The sequence below is a fragment of the Lissotriton helveticus genome, chromosome 4_1 (genome assembly GCF_964261635.1).
Source record: "Lissotriton helveticus chromosome 4_1, aLisHel1.1, whole genome shotgun sequence".
In the NCBI taxonomy this organism is placed as follows: domain Eukaryota; kingdom Metazoa; phylum Chordata; class Amphibia; order Caudata; family Salamandridae; genus Lissotriton; species Lissotriton helveticus.
Window position 1 is genome coordinate 444,353,101 of NC_136063.1, and position 19,601 is coordinate 444,372,701.

Genomic DNA, 19,601 nt, shown 5'->3' on the forward strand with positions numbered 1-19,601 from the left:
GCCCTGATTGCTTTTATGATTTCATTGAGATGAAAATGTATCTTAATTGGGTAGATGTTGTTGCTCGTAGACTGGACCTCATATGTTGTGTTTTCTGTTGCAGGGTCTAGGGCTGTTCCGAAGATTTTAGCAAAGTGGGAAACCCAGTTTTCCTCTGAAATAGCCACATCAAGGTGTTCAACAGCTGTGTTATTGGCCAGGAAGGGCGATCTTATGGTTTGCCAAAATGCAGTGCTATCTTTTCTTTGGGCACTATCATGTAGGCGCAGCCAGAGGTCTTTTTTGATTTGTTTTTTACGATCTTGCCTTGCTAAATTATAGATCTTCCTCAGATGGGAAATTTCCTTGGGGTCCCTGATAGGCTTATGCAAGGCGTCTTTAAGTAATGAAAGGGCCTTCCGACAAGCAGTATCAAACCATCTCGCAGTAGGGTGTTTAATCTTGTTTTTTATGTTGACAAAGAGCTCATCCCTTATTGTTTCCTGAATGTTTTGGAAACTGCTGACAATCGTCTGCGGTGATGCATTCAGAGTCGTGCATTTAGATAGCCGCTGACCTGTTTTTTCGAGGACCCTCTGTGTCACCTCTTCAGGGTCGACCTTGGCCCATTTTACTGTGTACCCATTCAGTTTGTTCATGGAAAGTGTTTGTTGTTTGAGGGAGCTCAGTTTTATGGTATGGGCTCTTTTCCGTTTGATGTTAATTTTTATACTGAGCGGGTAGTGATCACTTGTTGGGTTTGACCCAGTTTCAAAGTTCGCTAATTGCCCTTTAAGCGAGGTTGAGGCTATTATATAGTCTATAATTGTACAGTAGCCTCGCCCATGGAAGGTGGGCTGGAAATCCTGCTGCGGACTAACCAGTTCGTTCGCATAGTCCATATCTAAGGAGAATAGGATTTCATTGAGTTTGTTACCACATAGCGAATGGACAAAGTGAGGTATGGGGTCCCCAAGTTAGTTTTCGAGGCCGCAGTTTCCGTTTTTGTAGTTTGGACACAGAGGGAGATTGAAGTCACCACCCCAGATGATGTAATTTGTGGTTTTGGTGTTATCATTTTGGAACACTGTTAAGGCTGAGGCAATCTCCTCTAAATTTGACCGGCTATCCAAGGTACCTAGATTGTTATAGTAGTTTATAAGTATATAGTTATTATTGTCTTTGGATGCTGTCAACTGGGTAATTTCAAAGATTTGAAATGTTGATGACTCCTTTATTAGTTTCATTCTAAGGGGGAGGGTATTGGCTACGTATGTCGTGAGCCCCCCTTTAGATCTGCCCATATTTCCCTGTACTGCTGTGGTGAAAAAAGTTTTGTATCCCGCAAGGTGGAGTGGGATTGTACACCAAGTTTCTTGCAGGCACAATATCTGATGTTCTCTGGCCGTGTCTAGCCATGGCCCTAGTGTTATTTTCGATAACAAGCCTGCGATATTCCAGTATGCAATAGAGATGGTCAGATTTGTGGAGTCTGCAGGGACATGGGATGTATCTAACGGGGTATTTACAGTTTGAATATCCTGAGGTAGGCGAAGTTCAGCCTGCGGGAGATTAGCAGGAAGTTTGGGAGCTGTTATATGCTGGAGATGCGAGCCAGTGTTGTTTCTATCTGTGACTGCAAAAATGTTGTCGATAACCTTATTTGAATTACTTGTAGAGACAGATGGCGTTTCCGGGAATGAGTTATCAGAGGTAAGAATATTGAAGAAGCTAGGGGGAGCGATTGATGTTTCTGGAAATGAGTTTCCAGAATTACAAAAAACTAGCTCCGGGGGAGCTTGATACTGGATAGGGTTTATTTGTTGTGATAAAATAGAAGTGTTTATGTTCCTGGGATCGACCCTGGGTGGTCAATCGACCATCTCCAGACAATCGAAGCGGTTTTGCGTTGGAAAGCCCTGCCAGCCTTCATAAGATTGTAAGGGCCTATCTTGCCAGTGTTGCCTTGGCCAGTCTCTCGGAGGGTTTCTGCCTCCCTGATCATAGGTGTACTCCGGCTGAAACCAAGGCTCTCTTGGGGTCTGGCGCCAGGATTCCCTAGGGGTCTGGTGCCAGTTCCAGGATGGAGTGTAGCGATGTTGTCGCGCAGGAGGGTAAAAAAAAGAAAGGTGACGAGCGTCAATTCCCCCTTTTTTTTCCAGTGTGGGCCAGGCACAAATGTGATCCACTACGGAGGGATCTCTGCAGGTTACTATTACGCAGTCTCCGCGGGTCGTTTTTGTTGTTTTGCCTACCCATACTACCCTGCGGACTGTAGATATCCCTCCTGAGTGGTGGGGTTCTAAGGGCCTATTGATGCTTAACCACTGCATGACCTTGTTTTTAAGAGACCATGCAGTTTCAGGTGTATCATCGGTTAGCTCTGGTACTCCGGTGAGTACTAGCGTATATGGAGTGGCTTCTGGGGGCAGGTGGACTGGTCGTCTAATAGCTGATGTTTTATTAGAGTTATTTTTAGGAGAAAATTGGGGGACCGCTGATTTTGGCGGGGGAGGTACTGGCTTTTTTGTTGAGTGGGATTTGTTGGATTTGCTAATCGTCGGTCCTGGAGTGTCTTGATTAGTCAGGCCTGTGTTGGACGTTGGCCGTTCTAGTACCACTGCGGTTTTACTCTGCTGTGGTTGGAGCTCTACAGTTTGTGAGTTATGATTTGTGACACTTTGTATTTGATTTTTTAAGGGTGGAATAATCAAATTTGGTCGTTTTATTGCTGTAGATGATTGTGGATATGGATGGTTTTTGGAAGACTGGGGGGCATTTCGCTGGCCCTTTGTTTCTATACGTGTGTTAGTATCGAGTAGTACTGCCGAGAGAATGGTCATCTGGGCTTCCAGATTTCTAATGCTAAGTTGAATGGGTTTTAAGTACTGATACAGTAGATCTTTAACCGTAGTCAGGACTTGTGAAGTGACGTTACATGTTCTACAGAGGTTGGCAGTTGCCTCATTCAGGGTTGTTTGATGAGAAATATTGACTGCCGGAGGAAGTGACGTGTTTTGTTGGAAAGACTGTACTGCAAGATTTAAGTGATCTGTGGCATGTGCGGGGATTGGAGCCATTTCTGGTACACTGACGATAGGTTTTGTGCTGCCTTGTTTTGAGATGGCTCCTTCCCTTTCTCCTTGGGAAAATAAGACAGAATTGCACTGGGATTCTGTCTGGGTTTGGATTTTGCAGGCCTCTAAATCAGGGGTTGCCTCGAGATTGTCCACGGTTAGTGAAAAGTCAGACTCTGTCTGAGTGACTGAAAGGTCTACTGTGGATGGTACTGTAATGGTTTCAGAGGCTGACATAGTCACAGGTAAGGAGCAGTTTTGGGAAGTGAGGTGGATCGGAGATGTGGCAGTTGCTATAGTTCCTAATGATGATCGCTTCGCGTTCATAAGGTCCAGTGACACTCTCTTTTCAAGAAGGGAGATGCTCTGGTTTATTACCTCATGAGTACGGGTGATGAACAAATCAATGGGGCCGGTTATTTGTGCTACCTCCTGGGCGTTTTTGGATTTGTTCTTTGTAGTGCTCCTGGTTTTCGGCGGCATGTTAGTAAACTGCTAGGAGTGAATGCTGGAATAATAAGGGGGTGGCCCGGTCCGGTCCCTACCGGGCACTAACGGGCAACAACGGGCCCGCCCTTGGCCCGGGCTTCGCCCGGGCTGCGTCCCGCGATGCGCGTTACTGAACTTGCTTTAGTCCTCTTTTGGGAGCGAGTGGGCGTGGCACTGGGAGGGGGCGCGGCTCCCACGGGAAGAGGAGACAGCTGGTGATATTGATTGCTGCTCCTCGCAGTCCCGGGACCGCGCCTCTCACCTCCTCTGCGGCCTCGCAGGTCTTGTGCTCCTCACGGTGGCAATAACAAGGGCTGGAATCAGGAATACGCTACTCCTGTAGCAGGGAAAGAGTTCTCTCACTTCAAACCTCAGCAGCGAGCGGCACCCGCGAAGCGGGAGCCGCGAGAGGTTAAAAGCACTTGAATGTGGGCGTGGCACTGGGTGGGGGCGCGGCTCCCACGGGAAGAGGAGACAGCTGGTGATATTGATTGCTGCTCCTCGCAGTCCCGGGACCGCGCCTCTCACCTCCTCTGCGGCCTCGCAGATCTTGTGCTCCTCACGGTGGCAATAACAAGGGCTGGAATCAGGAATACGCTACTCCTGTAGCAGGGACAGAGTTCTCTCACTTCAAACCTCAGCAGCGAGCGGCACCCGCGAAGCGGGAGCCGCGAGAGGTTAAAAGCACTTGAATGTGGGCGTGGCACTGGGAGGGGGCGCGGCTCCCACGGGAAGAGGAGACAGCTGGTGATATTGATTGCTGCTCCTCGCAGTCCCGGGACCGCGCCTCTCACCTCCTCTGCGGCCTCGCAGGTCTTGTGCTCCTCACGGTGGCAATAACAAGGGCTGGAATCAGGAATACGCTACTCCTGTAGCAGGGACAGAGTTCTCTCACTTCAAACCTCAGCAGCGAGCGGGTGTGGGTGTCAAAGAAGAGGGTTTGATTAAGTAAGGTAGGGTGTGGTTGGACTAGGTAAAGGGACAAAGAAAAGGAATTGTGTCCTGTGAACAATTCTACATCAATTTAAGAACATTTCCAGTCTCAAATAGATCACAAGGTTCCCTACATAAACATTACACGGGGGCCATATATGGCAAATTATGTTTTGGCGTGTATGTTGAAGAAGATACTGTCGACGTTTCGACCCCTGTAGTAAGGGCAGGTTATTCCTCAGTCTAGGGTCTTCATCAGGACTAAAGGGGTTATGAGCACATATATTATGGCGTTTGTGATGTCCCACTTCAGTTGGAGACTCGCGCCGCTAAGTGGATTTTGTGTTCTTCTGTAAAAGAGAACTGTAGGTGTGTGTGGAGTCCCAGACGAGTTGAGGACTAGCGTTGTTGTGGTGATTTTGATGTTCCCCTCCGAAGGGGAATTACTGCTCGTGTCTGGTAACGATGTCGGTTAGTGGAGGAAGAAGGGTGTAGATCAGTCACACCATCTGTGTCCCTGCTGGAGTAAATCCTCAGCGTCCGCTGTGAAATATAACGCATGTGAAAGTAATTGACATCATTGCATACAGCTGAATTAAATTCAGTTCCATAAATTTCCTCAGTTTTGTGTACCGCTTTTAGCATTCATTGATGAAATTGTGCTATGAAATGTTATGTAACCGACCACTTTTTTGTCAGTACCTGCCCCCTGCACCTGTTCTCTTCCCACCCCAAAGTCTTCCCCACATCTCATCTCCCTCACTGCTTGAGTGCCAGCCCTCGCCCTGCATCTCACTAACCCCACCAGTACCTTCCCCGCCATGCAAATCTGCTCTCCCTTCCCAATATCTGCCCCATACCAGGAAAATGAACCCATACCTCATGTCTCCCCCCTCACTCCAAGAGCACCAGACTCAAGACTTAATCTCACTCACCCATTGGTACCTGTCCCACACCTCATCTATTCACTCCACGGTACCAACCCCACACTTCAGCTCTTTCACTCCACCAGTACCTGGCCCTACACCATAATGCTTCCCCGCCCCCAATACCCAGTGCTTTAATCAGGATTACCAAGCATTGGTATAGCAATAGGTCTCGCCTTTGGGATCTTATAAGTGTTTAGCCATGCAACAGTTGATGTTGTTGCATCAAGAATATTGTGCTGCATAAGTAAATACTTATAAGATCCCAAAGGCGAGACCTATTGGCTATGCCAATGCTTGTTACATGTGCAATAGACATCAGGTACTGTGGAAAAGTGCATCAAACAACTCACACTCGGAAGCAATCAAAAAAGAGATTCAAAATGGACCACTTTGAACGACACTCACAATATGTTTCCAAACAACGGTACAGGAAAAAACTGGGTGAAAGTGAGCCTACCACTGCAACCCTATGAAACACTATGTTAAGTCTCACAAAATTCCACTTTTTTTTATTTTTTTGTTAAAGACCTTTATTGTACAGTTTCAGCATGACACAGCATAAGGCCTACAACCCGTTCGGGCCGGCCGCGGCAGGACTAGAGTTCAGGCATTATAAATAGGATAACACAGCTGCGTGGCCGACAACCCGAGGGTCCGGCAGCGAATAGAATACTATGTGTACTATATATCAAGTATTTCAGGCATACGACATGGCTTAGGTCTATGATTTTACAATAACCAAATAACAAAACTTTTCTGCGAACTGTAATGGCACACGTAGCACAGCAGTCCCACACAGGTGAGAGAGGAAACGTCTATACCTTGCAGTAGATTGTCAATCATCAGTGCGGCCACCAACCCAGCCCCTACAGCCCAGCATTCGTGCACGAAGGGCTGTAAACAGCACATTAGGTCGCACCACCATCAGCCTCGAAAGACCAGGCCCAGCCCTCAATCTGAAAGGTCCTCATCCGGATCAACCCGTGGTGGCTCACAGATATCCCCCCTAAATTTATTCCATGCCCCCCAGATTTGTCCCCATTTTGCCGGGCACCCTCGATGAACAAACACTGCCTTTCCGGCCACCATGGCCTCGTCCATATCTTTGCACCAGTCTCTCAGCGTGGGCAGGACGTCGGAACCCCACAGTTTGGCTATATTGCGCTTCGCCACCATCATACCCAGCACAGCCCAATCCTGCTGACGATGAGTCAGATCTTCCGGCTCCCAAATGTTCACCAGACAGCGACGTGGGTTGGGCAGCAGGGAAACGTTCGTGGTTTGAGAAATGGTTCGCATAACCGCTGCCCAGTACATGGCCACACCTCTACAGTCCCAGATCGTGTGGTAAAAAGTCCCCCTCTCCCCGCATCCACGGAGGCAGAATTCGTGAGAGGCCCTCCCTATTTTGTGAAGAACCGTTCTGGTGTAGTATGTGCGGTGAACAATTTTCAACTGTACCAGTTTAAGTCTGGACGGAATCGCCGATTCCTTCGTCGAGGAGAGCACTTCCTGCCATTCTGAGTCATCAAGATCACCGATATCTCCCGCCCAACAAAGGCGTAACTTGGATAGCATATCAGGGAGGTTGTTGACCAGTTTCCTATATGTGAGGGATGTCGCTTTGTGGGGCATATGTTCTGTAAGCAGTCTATCTTCTAGAGGGGTGGAGTCTTCCAATGTTGTACCAGTCGGGATGGTTGAGAGAAGTGCGTGTCTTATTTGCAAATATCTGTAATATTCTGATTGGGCCATGTCGTGTTTGGTCTGTAGAAACGCGAAGTCAACTATGGTACGTTTTCTCCAGAGGTCACCCACCACGGAAATACCTATGGAGTCCCATGCCCGGAACCCCTTACTATTACCCATGTATCCCAATTGGTGTGAGTCCCACAGGGGTGTCATTAGCGTAATAACGTGTGCGCAACGAAGGTGTCTATGCGCTTTGTACCAGGTCTGTATTGTGTGACGGGTCGGGCCTATCAGATCAGACGGGACTCTACGACTATACAGGTTTCTTAGTAGTCCCCTGGGTTCAATACCCTGCCTATCCGCCACAAAGGCTGGTTCTGTTTGCGCGGCGTGGAGCCAGTAATTAATTTGCTTAAGGTGGGCAGCCCAGTAGTACAGTTCAATATTGGGTAGCGCTATACCCCCATCATACCAGTCCTTTACCAGCTTGCATTGTGCAATCCGGGCCGGTTTCCCGTCCCATAGTAAAGTCGATACAGCTGCCGCGATGTTCTTAAAGTAGGAGGGGGGTACCGGGAATGGCGTGTTCTCTAGGAGGTAAAGAAAACGGGGCAACGCCATCATTTTGAACAATGCGGCTTTGCCCAGGAGAGTGAGAGGGAGGGAGCGCCACACCTTCACGTCTCTTTTGAACCGCTCCAGAGGGGGTCCCAGATTGAGGGCGTGGAACTCGACCGGGTCGGACGAAACTTGGATTCCCAGATACTTGAAGGGGCCGTCAGTATAGTGTAACGGACAGTCCACCGGGAGCGGGGGTGGGGTTCCAGCAAGAGCGTACAGGACTGATTTAGTCCAATTAATTCTATAACCTGAGACCCTCCCAAATTTCTCGCAGACGTTCAGTAGCACTAGAATAGATTTTTTAGGGGAGGTGAGGTACAAAAGGATATCGTCCGCGTATAGAGATATCCGATCCTCCCACGTCGGCGACCATCTGATACCCCTGATGGATGGCTCCCACCTAACCCAGATCGCCAGCGGCTCGAGTACCAGCGTAAACAGTAAGGGGGACAAGGGGCAACCCTGCCGTGTCCCACGACCAAGCGGGAAATCTCTGGAGACGTGACCATTCGCTGCTACCTGGGCCAGTGGCTTAGTGTAAAGCAAGTGGACCCACCCGCAGAACTTGGGGCCAAAGCCCATGTGACGCAGCACAGCAAATAGATAGGGCCACTCCACCGTATCAAACGCCATAGTGGCGTCGAGCGAGAGGAGCACCGTCGGTTCATGTATACACTCCCGGCGGGCCAGTACCGCTTGAAGACGTCTTAGATTATACGAGGTATTGCGATTCGGCAGAAATCCGGACTGATCCGGGTGTACCAGGGCGTGCAGGGGCGGAGCCAAACGCTGTGCCAGTAACTTGGCAAGGATCTTCGGTTCCGCGTTCAGTAAGGAGATGGGGCGGTAGGAAGAGCATGATTCCGGTGCTTTACCAGGTTTATGGATCGGGATCACTGTGGCAAGGCGTTGATCCCTGTGGAGTTCCCCTACTTCTAGACTGTCCATAAACATACGGAGAAGATGGGGGGCCGTTATCTGGGCAGTGTGCTTAAACAGTTCAATTGGGAGTCCGTTGGGACCCAGAGCCTTGCCAGATGCCAGTGCGCTAGTCGCCTCTCGTATCTCTTCCACAGTGATGTCTGCGTCAAGCTCCGACGCCGCTTCAGGGGCGAGGCTGGGGATCGTCAGATCCTTAATATAGTCATAGGCTTCGTCAGTCGAGTATGGTGCCTGGGGGGCGTAGATTGCCTCAAAGTGATCAGCCAGCAGTTCGACTATGGCTCCGGGGTCCGATATCGGATGCCCCCCTGGTGACGTCAAGTGTGCAATCACCCTGCCCGCTTTTTCTTTTCTGTCGAGCCAGGCCAGCATCTTACCCGCCTTGTCGCCCAGTTCGTAGACCCTATGACGGGAGGCTTGAATCCTGGTCCGTACCAACTCCCTTTGGAATGCCACCCACTCCACTTTTCGCAGTCGAACTGTCTGAGCAGTCGCCGGAGAGGGGTGGGACTCCTGGTCAGAGATCGCACACTGAAGCGCGTCTTCAAGGGCACAAAGATCGTGACGCTAAGCACGTTTCTGGGCAGCAATAAACGTAATTGCCTGCCCACGTATGACCGTTTTGTACGCTTCCCACAGGGTACTATGGGAGCTCACGGAACCAGTATTCTCCTGAAAGTAGAGGGTGGCGGAGCTGGCGAGGGTTTTCCTCAAAGGGGCGCTCTGCAGATAGCTCGCGTGAATGGGAAAGACGCGATTTCTATGTGGGCGGCGATTCGTGTAAGTGAGTCGCAGCGGCGAGTGATCCGAGATTCCTCGCGGACGGATGTCTGCCTCTGCAATGCCTTGGAGCCCGTCACCTGACATTAGAATGTAGTCTAATCGCGAGAGACAGTGATGTGTCGCTGAGTAGTAAGTGTATTGCTGCTCGTAGGGATGTTTATGTCGCCAGCTGTCTGTGAGGCCAAGGGCTTCTATTAGGCCAGTGAGTCGCCCGCCTCCCCGCACCGTCGTAGTATGTGGGTGTCTGTCCATTGTGTGATCTACAACATCATTAAAGTCGCCCCCTATTACCAACGTCGCTGTCGGCAATGACAGTAGAAAGGCCGCAAGGGCCGTATGTGCCGTGGCATGTAGGCCCGGCGGGACATACACGGATACAAAATTGAAGAGTTGGCCCTCCCACTGTATCGTCGCAGCTGCAAAGCGGCCCTGGGAATCAATTTTGGTCTGTTGACACTTCATCGGAAAGTTCTTCCGAATAAGTATTCCCGTCGCTCTAGAGCCTGAGGAGAAATCCGCATGTGCTATGAATTTATACCCCCATCTATCCATCGCTCTCGAGGCCAGGCCCATAAGGTGAGTCTCTTGCAAGAGGACTATCGCCGGGTTGCAACGCTTCAGATATTGGAGTACTAGGCCCCGCTTCACCTTGTCGCCTAGACCCCTGACATTCCATGTGAGGACCGTGAAAGTTGACGTGTGAGAGGGATGTGGCGCGCACTGCTCAGGTGTAACCATCATGTGTACTGACATTGAGGTGCGCGTGTGATTTCATACTGGACAACAGGGGACGGGTCCCACATCCCGCCTCTGGAAGGAAAGTGTCTCTAACTAAGTGCGTAGCATGTGCCATAGAACTTGTCATAGTGCAAAAATCTAAACTAAAACAATCAAACATTCCCCCTCCTCCCCCCCTCCCTGCCTCCCTGCTACACGGGACCAAAACCGCCCGCCTCCCCAACTTAGCAGAGTGCTTAATCCCATCCCAACCCAAAGTACTTGCTTGCAAGGGGTAAGTAGCTCTGCGACCTCACGAGCGGCTCCAAGTGTACTCCTCTGTCCCGCTCGGAGTGCCCGCCGAGGGTTACTTCGGCAGTGTTCAAATGAAGTGCCTCTCAAGGACTACGAGTGCAGGGGCCTATTCTTCTGTGCGTTCTCCGTCCTCCAGGCCTGATTCTGCAAATAGATCCTGGCTATGATCTTGAGTTATCTGGTGAGCTGGTTGAATATCCGGCCGGTGGCCACGCTGGTTCCTGTCATTTCGCCGCGGAGCCTCCACTCGTCTCCATCCGTCCAGCCAGTCTCTCGCCGCCTCCGGGGTGTCGAAGAACCACGTCTTATGATTATCCACGATTCGTAGCCTTGCCGGGAAAAGCATGGAATAGGGTATTTCCTTAGCCCGTAGAGATTTTTTGATGTCAGCGAAAGTCTTCCGGCGCCGGGCCACCTCAGCCGTGTAGTCTGGGAAGAAGGCAAGAGTGGAGTTCAGTACCTTAACAGGAGCAGAGACCCTGGCTGTCTGCAGTATGGCGTCCCTGTCTCTGAAGTTAAAAAGTCTAGCCAGCACTGGGCGCGGTTGCGCCCCTTGTTTGGGCTTTCCTCCAGGGACCCTGTGCGCCCGTTCAACAGAAAAGAAATTTGAGAGGCCCTTTGGCTGCAGCTTAGTCCTGATCAAATCCTCCACATACAGATCCCTGGATTGCTTGCCCTTCGACTCCGGAATACCTAAAATTCGGACGTTGTTTCTTCTGGAGCGCCCTTCCTGATCGTCCAGTCGGTCCTGTAGTTTCCTGGTGACCGCCTCCATGCGCTCCACAGCAAGTTGTAGTTCCGAAGTGTCGTCCACCAATGATTTGGTGACTACTTCCACCTGCGCCACACGTTCCGTCATCTTGTGGAGGTCTGCCCTCAGCAGGCCAACGTCCGTCGATATAGACCCCACCGTCGTCTGCACACTGGAGAGCATCTGCATCAGATCTTCTAGTGTAACTTTTTTGGAGCCGTCTCCCTCGCACTCTTATCTGTTGAAGTGCGACCCTCCGGGTGTCTCGCAGCGTTTTTTTCAAAGGCGTACTTTTCAAGCTTGGATAGCGCCGCAGAGTGTCTGGGTCCTCTTCCCGCCATAGCGTTGATGTAGCGGAGCGTGGCTGTGGGCAATCCGGCAGTAAAAATGGCGTCGTCGGTCAGGGACACTGGACCGCCGCAAGGGAGATCAGCGTCAGATACTGCACACCTCCACACACTCGCCAACACTCCTTATACGCCTTCCAGGCTGTAGTGGCGCACAATTGACCTGCCCTGCTAAAGCCCCACAGGAATCTCGGGCTCCGCAAGGACTATTCGGCCTCAGCAATATCTCATCAAGTCTGGCTTCACCGACCCCGGGGGGGCCGTCGCTCAGGTCGTCCCGAGGGCTAGTGGTCGGCTCCCACCTTCGAGATGCAAGTCCGGGAAGATGTGGGGGCGGGCGTCGCAGCCGCGCACCGTCCACACAGCAGTGCGTCGGACCTCCTGATACCGGGGCGCTCAACCGCTGGGGCCGTCTCCCCCTGCACCCCAGGGCAGTAACGTTGTCAGGCGACCCACCTCCAGTCCCGTTCAGGACAGCCGGCGCCACCAACCGCAATGGGCCGGCGGTAACTTCCGGCAGGGCTCTCCCGATCACAGGGCACTTCCGGTCGGCCTGCTGAGTTGCGTCAGGTCGGCGTCCAGCGGATGTCTCAGGGCCCTTCTCTGCACCACGGTGTATCTTCGTCCGTCGGCAGTCGATTCGGCCCGGAGTAGGGTCGGATCACACCCTTCAGTGTCGGCACTCCGGCCCGGCCACCCAAGGCACAATTGGACGGCTGGAGAAAACGGATTAATGTACTGGGAGCTGCTTCAGTCTCAGAGCTCCCGCACTACGCCGCCATTTCGTTTGGCTCGTCAAAATTCCACACTTTTGAAACAGATTCCTTTACTAATTTATGGAGTATGGAAACAACGAAGGGAAGAAAGAAATGGGTAGTATTTGGGGATGGGTCGGCTGTGTCATGAAATTCATCTATGCATTAAATACCTCCATTTTAACCATACTATGCATTTTTTTTAACCTCATTAACTAAAAGTCTATGCATTTTTTGGTCTGGCTTGACAATACAGCTGTAAGCTGGCCTATTGTTACTAGTGCGTTAAAATATACATATGACACATCTCAAATGTACACTAAACCATTACACATTAACTTCTTTATCTCGTGTATATATTGTATTTTTAATGAGTTTTTTTCATGCAGCAATTTTTTTGGAAGACATTAACGACGACTCAAAATACAAGCTAAACCTACTAGCTTCCCCAGTGCTTAGTGTGACTGTTTCCATTACTAGGTAGTAGCTGCTAGCTTCTCTTCTGGTAGTAGATTTAGTATTTCCAAGTATTTTTAACGAGAAAAATATACGTTTTGTCTTCTAAAATATATTGTACTAGCCGAGTAAGAAAAAAGAACAGCAAAACTGAAAAGGGCCATGAACTGTGTGAAATGGTTCATTTTAAGAGAAGTGGTTTTGAGGGGGACTGCCATCTGTTATTTTAAAAAGGAGTCATTCTGAGTATGAAGTGATAGATTAAGTAGTGCTGAAGCACCAAAATGGGTTACTGAGTGCGGGTTCTTTCGAGTCTGCGATACATTGAGAGCAAACAGAGTTAAGGAGCCTTTAATGGAAAAGCATTTCTTCAACCGTACCTCGCTCAAACGAAGGCGCTCTCAGCATTTCTTTGAAGAAGGAGTAATACATGGCACCTTCACCCTGAAACGTGAGCTCCCTTTCAAGAGTCTGAAAAGGAAAATGAGTTTGTGAGTATAATTTAATACATCCAATATTGAATCTAGAACAATAAAACTTAGAGGTTCATGATAACGCTGGTTCAAGACCAGATGCAAAAGATGGTCAGTATAAACAAAATCTGCAAATAAAGTGGGGAGTTAAGGGCCTGTTACAAGTGCATTACCTCCTCGCTTGTAACGGTGTTACACTTGCTGTTACTATCAGCTTCTAGCTGGTAGTAACAGCAAGTGCAATAAACCCTTGCGCCCATTTTAGCATTATCACCAGGATGTAAATGACTTGTCAGCACAATCATAAATACCCTGCCAATTACCACAGAGTGGAATGGATGCATTAAGTAGCAGAAGCACGTTCAGAAGGTTCCCGAACTAGTCACTCAATAGGGTGGAGTACAGCTCTTGCCCGTGGCTATAGAAAAACCCACTTTGCATGTCAAGTATAATTTTGTCTGGAAGCACTGGTAGATTGGTCAAATGAACTGATAAAAAATGCAACTAGGCGGGTACACAACGCGGCTAATGCACCCCGGCCTGGCAGCTGTGCGGCATTACTCAGGTGCCACCCACCGCAGACAGGGAACTTACAGTAGGATCCCGAGCAGGCCATGCACAAGATCCTATCGAGCCAGGGGCCGGACCACTAACTTACTACAAAGAAAACATAAATGCACTTTTAAGATCGTTTTATTCATGCTTTGGAACGTGCACTCATGTGATGTGGATGCCACAGCAACCTCAGGAAACCAGATCTCCAGTCATTTAATACTTACAAAGTGAGTGATGCGCACATGATCTGGAAGTGGAGATCTAGAGTACAGTTCTCTTTAAGAGGAGGGTACATCTGCTCTGTGCACTACAACTTCAGCACGAAAACCAGTAAAGCAGTTTGGTACCCACACAAAAGAAATATATATTATAAAAATAACCCAGAATAAGTACAAATGAAGTGAAAAGTAAAGCAGGATATTTCACTTTTGGGGCCATACCCCTTTGCTGCAAACTTAAAGCAAATGAGGAGTTACTGAGACCCTGACAATACTAAGATTGCCTAAATAGCAACTGTGTTTATAATTCCATACATAACATAGTGACTGAATAGAAGGCTACTGGTGATGGAAACATTGCTTAAAGGAAAACCTTGCATTCACCGCTCTCAGCTTTGTCAACCGGTGAGAGAATTAACCTTTAAACACAACATGTCTGATACTGAAATATTCCATATACTTAGTCAAAAAAATGTCTCTTTTGTTGCAAGCAGGCTACAATCTACATCGGCTACATACATGAGAATTTTATTCTAAAAAGAAACAATTCACAGGAATAAGTTATCTGAAAAAATGTCCAATAAAAAAGTGAAACAAAATGTTAAGCAATGAGGACATGGTCTGATTTTAAAGCAGATACCTTGTGGAGAATTCCCTGGATATATACACACAAAAAAACAACAGAACTTGGAATCAGACAGTAAACAGTTAATATTAGCATTACTAGATTTAGAAGCAGGATAAGAACTTACTCGAATCAGCACTGACGGCTACGAATAACATTATGTGGTTAAAAAACAAATTCAGTTCTCAAGCAGAAATTGAAAAGCCTTGAGATTATCTGGATTTTGAAATAATTACAAGGCCTCAGGGATGGGTGTACCAGACCTAACCCAGAGTGCGAGGCAACCTCTCCAGAGCAAGGCTTTACACACACTGGTCACAACACTAACTTGTGTAGATACTGGCAAACTGAATGCGCTGCATACCAGTTAGGTCCCTGCCCTGCTGGATGAGCTGTTCGAGGATATCTACTACTGGGGCAGGCTGTATCAGTCCTGGATCCTCTGAAACAATAGTATCAAGATGAATTTCCTCCCTCACGTGCTATATGCAATACAAACCCACCCCGAGGCAGACTTGTTTACTACACTTGATATGGAAGGGTAAACCTCCTAGAATTTCGAAGGTAACCTTCTTCAGGAGTCAGACAAAACAGCTGCTCAGCGTCCCAGATATCTCACAATACATAGAGGCAGCCCAGATTCGTCCTGCACTTGAGTGGATGAGACCAGCCTAGATGAAACCTTAGCAAACAATAGAAGAAGCAGCCTCTCCATATCACACTACAGCATCTGCTATGGCTCCCCCCACACATAACACAGGCCGGTGGATCAGTCAATGATACCCTGGTCGCACGCAGGACATCAACATTACTCTTTTGAATCTCCTTGTTTAATGAGGCGTGCATGTACCACAATTCCATTTTTCCCCCCTACCAATAACACACAAATGCACTCCTGCATACCATTCCTAAATTTCTCGATTACTAGAAGAGCCTGATCCGGAGTGAGAGACTTACATCTTACCTGCCCGCCAATCTCCCTTACAAACAATCCCAACTTTCCAGATTTTTCTGAATATAGAGGGGTATGGTCCACAAACATTAAAATATATTTTTGAAAATGGAACCCCAAAAACTAGAGGATTGTGAGGCCTCATACCACATTCATGGAAGGGACAAGTTTAAATTATTGCAGCCCCTCCACTGGCTAGACTAAAACCTAGCTAACTCCAGTAGAAACAAGTTTTGATCAAGCCTCCATTCTGAAAGGCACATCCAGCTATTACAGGCCTTAGACACAAGCCCTAAACCAATTTGACATAGATAGTTGGAAATATAAAGGAAGTAGCTAGCAGGGAACCTAGATGACAAGTGGAAGGTCATTTGGTTGAGGCAGTGTCAACTTATATATGCACTAAATGCAAAGTACTTATAAAAGGTACTGACAAGTGGTATCTGCCTTCAGTCAGACTCAATGCTGTGCTGAAGCAGGTTGGTGGTACTGTCGGAGGAGGGCCATAATGGTTCATAGTTGTTGGTCTTGTCCTCAGATCCAGTTCTACTGGAAGACCTTGCTAAGTCACATAAAAGAAATAATGAGTATGGCTATACCGCTTCATCCAGTTGTATTACTACTGGCCATCCAGGGGAAGATAAGACGTATAATATGCATTCACACAGAGGGAGACTAAGCTCACATGTTATGCTGTTGAGTAAAATAAATGTATCCCATTGTTGGGAGCAAAACACCTCACCCCCACTATATTTATTGCGGCCAAGATTTGGAACATCAACACAATGGAAAAGGCGACTGATTTTCTTAAAGATTAAATGCTCATATTTTAAGTTTTGTGGAAGCCTTGCGACTTACATTAAGAATCAGTTAGGGGTTGGAGAATGGCAAGACATGTTCTCGAACTGGCGACGAAAGGCCGACTCCACAGAATGTCTGGATCTTTCGTAGAGGACGCGACAGATTCTGAAATGATTTAGGGGGTTTGATTTTTCGGGAGGTTCCTTAGAGGTCTGGATTTTGTAAGGCTCTCTTCATCTTGATTTTTGGGGACTTAAACAGTCTACCCACTCTTTTTAGGGGTTTGTGTGTAGAAAGTGAGACACATTGTGCATTCCTTAGCCTGATGGTCAGGATATAAGCAACAGAAAAAAAAACTTCCAATGTAAAACAAGCATTGGCATAGCCAATAGGTCTCACCTTTCGGACCTTATAGTGTTTAGTTATCCAGCACAATATCCTTGGTGCAACAACATCACCTGTTGCATGGGTAAACACTTACAAGATCCCAAATACGAGAACTATTGGCTATGCCAATGCTTGTTTTTCATTGGAAGGGTTTGTTTCTGTTGTGGGGGTTTGACTTGATTCCTCGCAACAAAGGGCTACCTCGCAGGTGTAGTGGTACATTCCATGCCAAAGTCAGCATCATGTTTAAAGCCCTAAGCTTCCGTTCAAAAACCTACTGCATTATGGGAGTTGAGTTCATAATTTTATTTAAGCCAATGACATTTCAACTAAACTAAATAGCGAACAGCTGCTCTGACTGAAATGGCACTGAATTCCTGTTCACCAGACTTATTGTTACTTAAAATTCAGTTGAAATGCCGCCCATGTATGATTTATTCAAAAGAAGTTGTACCGAGCACCATTGTTTTGAGCCGAATTTGATTCTCACTATTTCTTCCGAATGCCACATCCAGCAAATAAAAGGGAGAACAAGGAAAGCCCTGCCTGGTGCCCGTTTAAAGCCTAAAAGCTTGTATAACCCAGTCATTGACTGTTACCCTAGCTATGGGACTAGCCTAGAGAAAATTATATTTAGAAAATGGGGCTGATTGCCACTTGCTGAAAAACATGGCGTAAATAGGTCCAATCCACTTAGTCAAAAGCCTTTTCGGTGTCTAATCACAAAATATTCTTAAGTGAATCTTCCCGACTAGGTGGATATAGCTTAATAATGGTCATGCGTCTGGAGGCTCTGCACAAGCCCACTCTGGTGCGGATGGACCAGGGTGGGCAGAATCTCATTTAAGCAGGTTGCCAGGATATTAGCATTCAATTTCGCACCAATGTTCATAGAAAATTTCACAACATGGCGCGGGAAACCTGGCCTCAATTTCCTGAGGCACCCCCGACGTCCCATACCCTCAATGTTATTCTCTCCTGTGGTAGGGGTAGGAGGTTGATAACTTTATTGTACTCGGCTATGAGGCAGGACTCCACTCCGCCGATCCCTCCGGCCTGGACGGCATGGGAATCTGACCTGGGACTGGACTTGGAACCGGGGCAGCGCAAACGCATAGGCACCCTCACACGAAAGGTGTCGTGTAACGCGAGGTTTAAATTGATTCACTTTAACTTTATGCACCGCACATATGTGACGCCGGTTACCCTGAACCGTATTTCCGGGGAAAAAAGTGACGCTTGTCCTAGATGTGGGGCGGCGGGAGCGGCCTTTCTCCATCTGGCCTGGGACTGCCCGTTGGTCAAGGCATTCTGGCGGTCGGTGGTGGAGCACATAAGTACGATTACCGGTCTCCGGATGGAGCTGACTCCCCTACATTGTTTGTTAGCCTTGGTCCCCAAACCCAAGAAACGTAACCTGTCCTATAAGATGTTACAACTGCTGTTGGTGCTGGCGAGGAGGAGGGTAGCGATTACGTGGATGGGACGGAGGGCTCCGGAGGTGTCGCAGTGGCTTAGAGATGTGGGGGAGTGGACCCTAGCGGAGGAAACTTTCATGCAACAAGTGCGTAGGGATGAGAGGCTACAAGACGACCTGCTTGCGTGGAGAATGATGCGTGTGGTAGGAGCGACTGCTGAGGACTCGGAGGGCACGAGTGCGGAGTTGTTCACCCCTGAGGGCACGGGATCCGAGAGTGAGGGTGGTGGGGAGGGGGAGGGAGGATACCAATTTGGTGTAGGGCCTGGCCCAGCACGCACGTATATGCTTACTCCTGCCGATATTGTGTTTTGTCCCAGGAAAGTTCTTCTTATTCCTTTGGTCAATCGTTGCTGTCTCTTCGGCCCCTAGGAGAGTCACACTGAGGTGAACGAACTGTACACGCCTGGGTTAATTCCCACTAGATGCCAGTTTTTGGGGGGGGGGTTTCCTTCGGGGAGTTGGGGGATAATCTAAATGTAGTAGAAGACAAAAGCAGAACAGATTATTCTGCCGTACAGATGCATTGTTGTGTTCTCCATTTGCTATGACGTGTTACCACCTACTGCCGACCGGCCTTCGGGATGTGGGCTGATGGGCTGTGTGATATTCAACCATTGGCTTGAAGCCTGTGATGATTACGAATAGCACTGTCGGCATCTTTGTTCTATTGTATGTGAAATAAATCTGCAACAAAAATAAAGTTTTCCCAAAAAAAATGTTCATAGAAAATATGGAATGACAGTAAGCAAATTTCCGCACATTCTTATTCTTGGGAAGGACCAATATAATGTCTTCTCCCATTGAGAAAGCTGTGGAGTCCAACTGCATGAAAATGATTTGTAAAATTGAGTGGTGAACCTGTCAGGGACAGGGGCTTTATTAAGCTTCAGTGTCTTTATTGCTGCCGTCACCTCCCTGGTCTGTATGGGGGGTCCAAGGCCTCCCTTTGAGCAGCAGTAACCTGGGGACGCTGAACTTCTTTGAGGTAAACTAATTGCGGAGATTCTAGACATGTAGCCCTAGGGTATCAATCGGAGTAGAAGAGACAAAACTCTACCAGTTTCTCTGTATCTTTAAACTGCCTGTCACCCACAGGAGTGTGTGTATGTCCTTAACATTTCCATTACCGGTTTCCCTAGCAACAGCGTGTCCAGTTGTGTGCCTACCTTATTCCCAATTAACATATGTTCTATTTTGCAAGCGCAGGAGGACAAGTTCAGCTCTATTAGTATAATGGATACGCGACTGCCCTCTAAAATCAACACGTTTACAAACATTTTGTTGTGTGGTGTTCCCAGCCCTCTCCCATTGTATTTCCTGAATC

At 48.3% G+C, this 19,601-nt stretch overlaps 1 protein-coding gene across 1 annotated transcript in view; it reads right to left on the reverse strand.

The window, feature by feature from the left end:
* The window catches only part of DPY19L4 (dpy-19 like 4), a 672,410-nt gene that overhangs the window by 467,742 nt on the left and 185,067 nt on the right, over positions 1 to 19,601 (reverse strand). Inside the window, exon 4 of the mRNA XM_078687017.1 lies at positions 13,167 to 13,257. Within this exon, the coding sequence (XP_078543143.1) occupies positions 13,167 to 13,257 (91 nt within the window). The remainder of the gene's footprint in view (positions 1 to 13,166; positions 13,258 to 19,601) is intronic.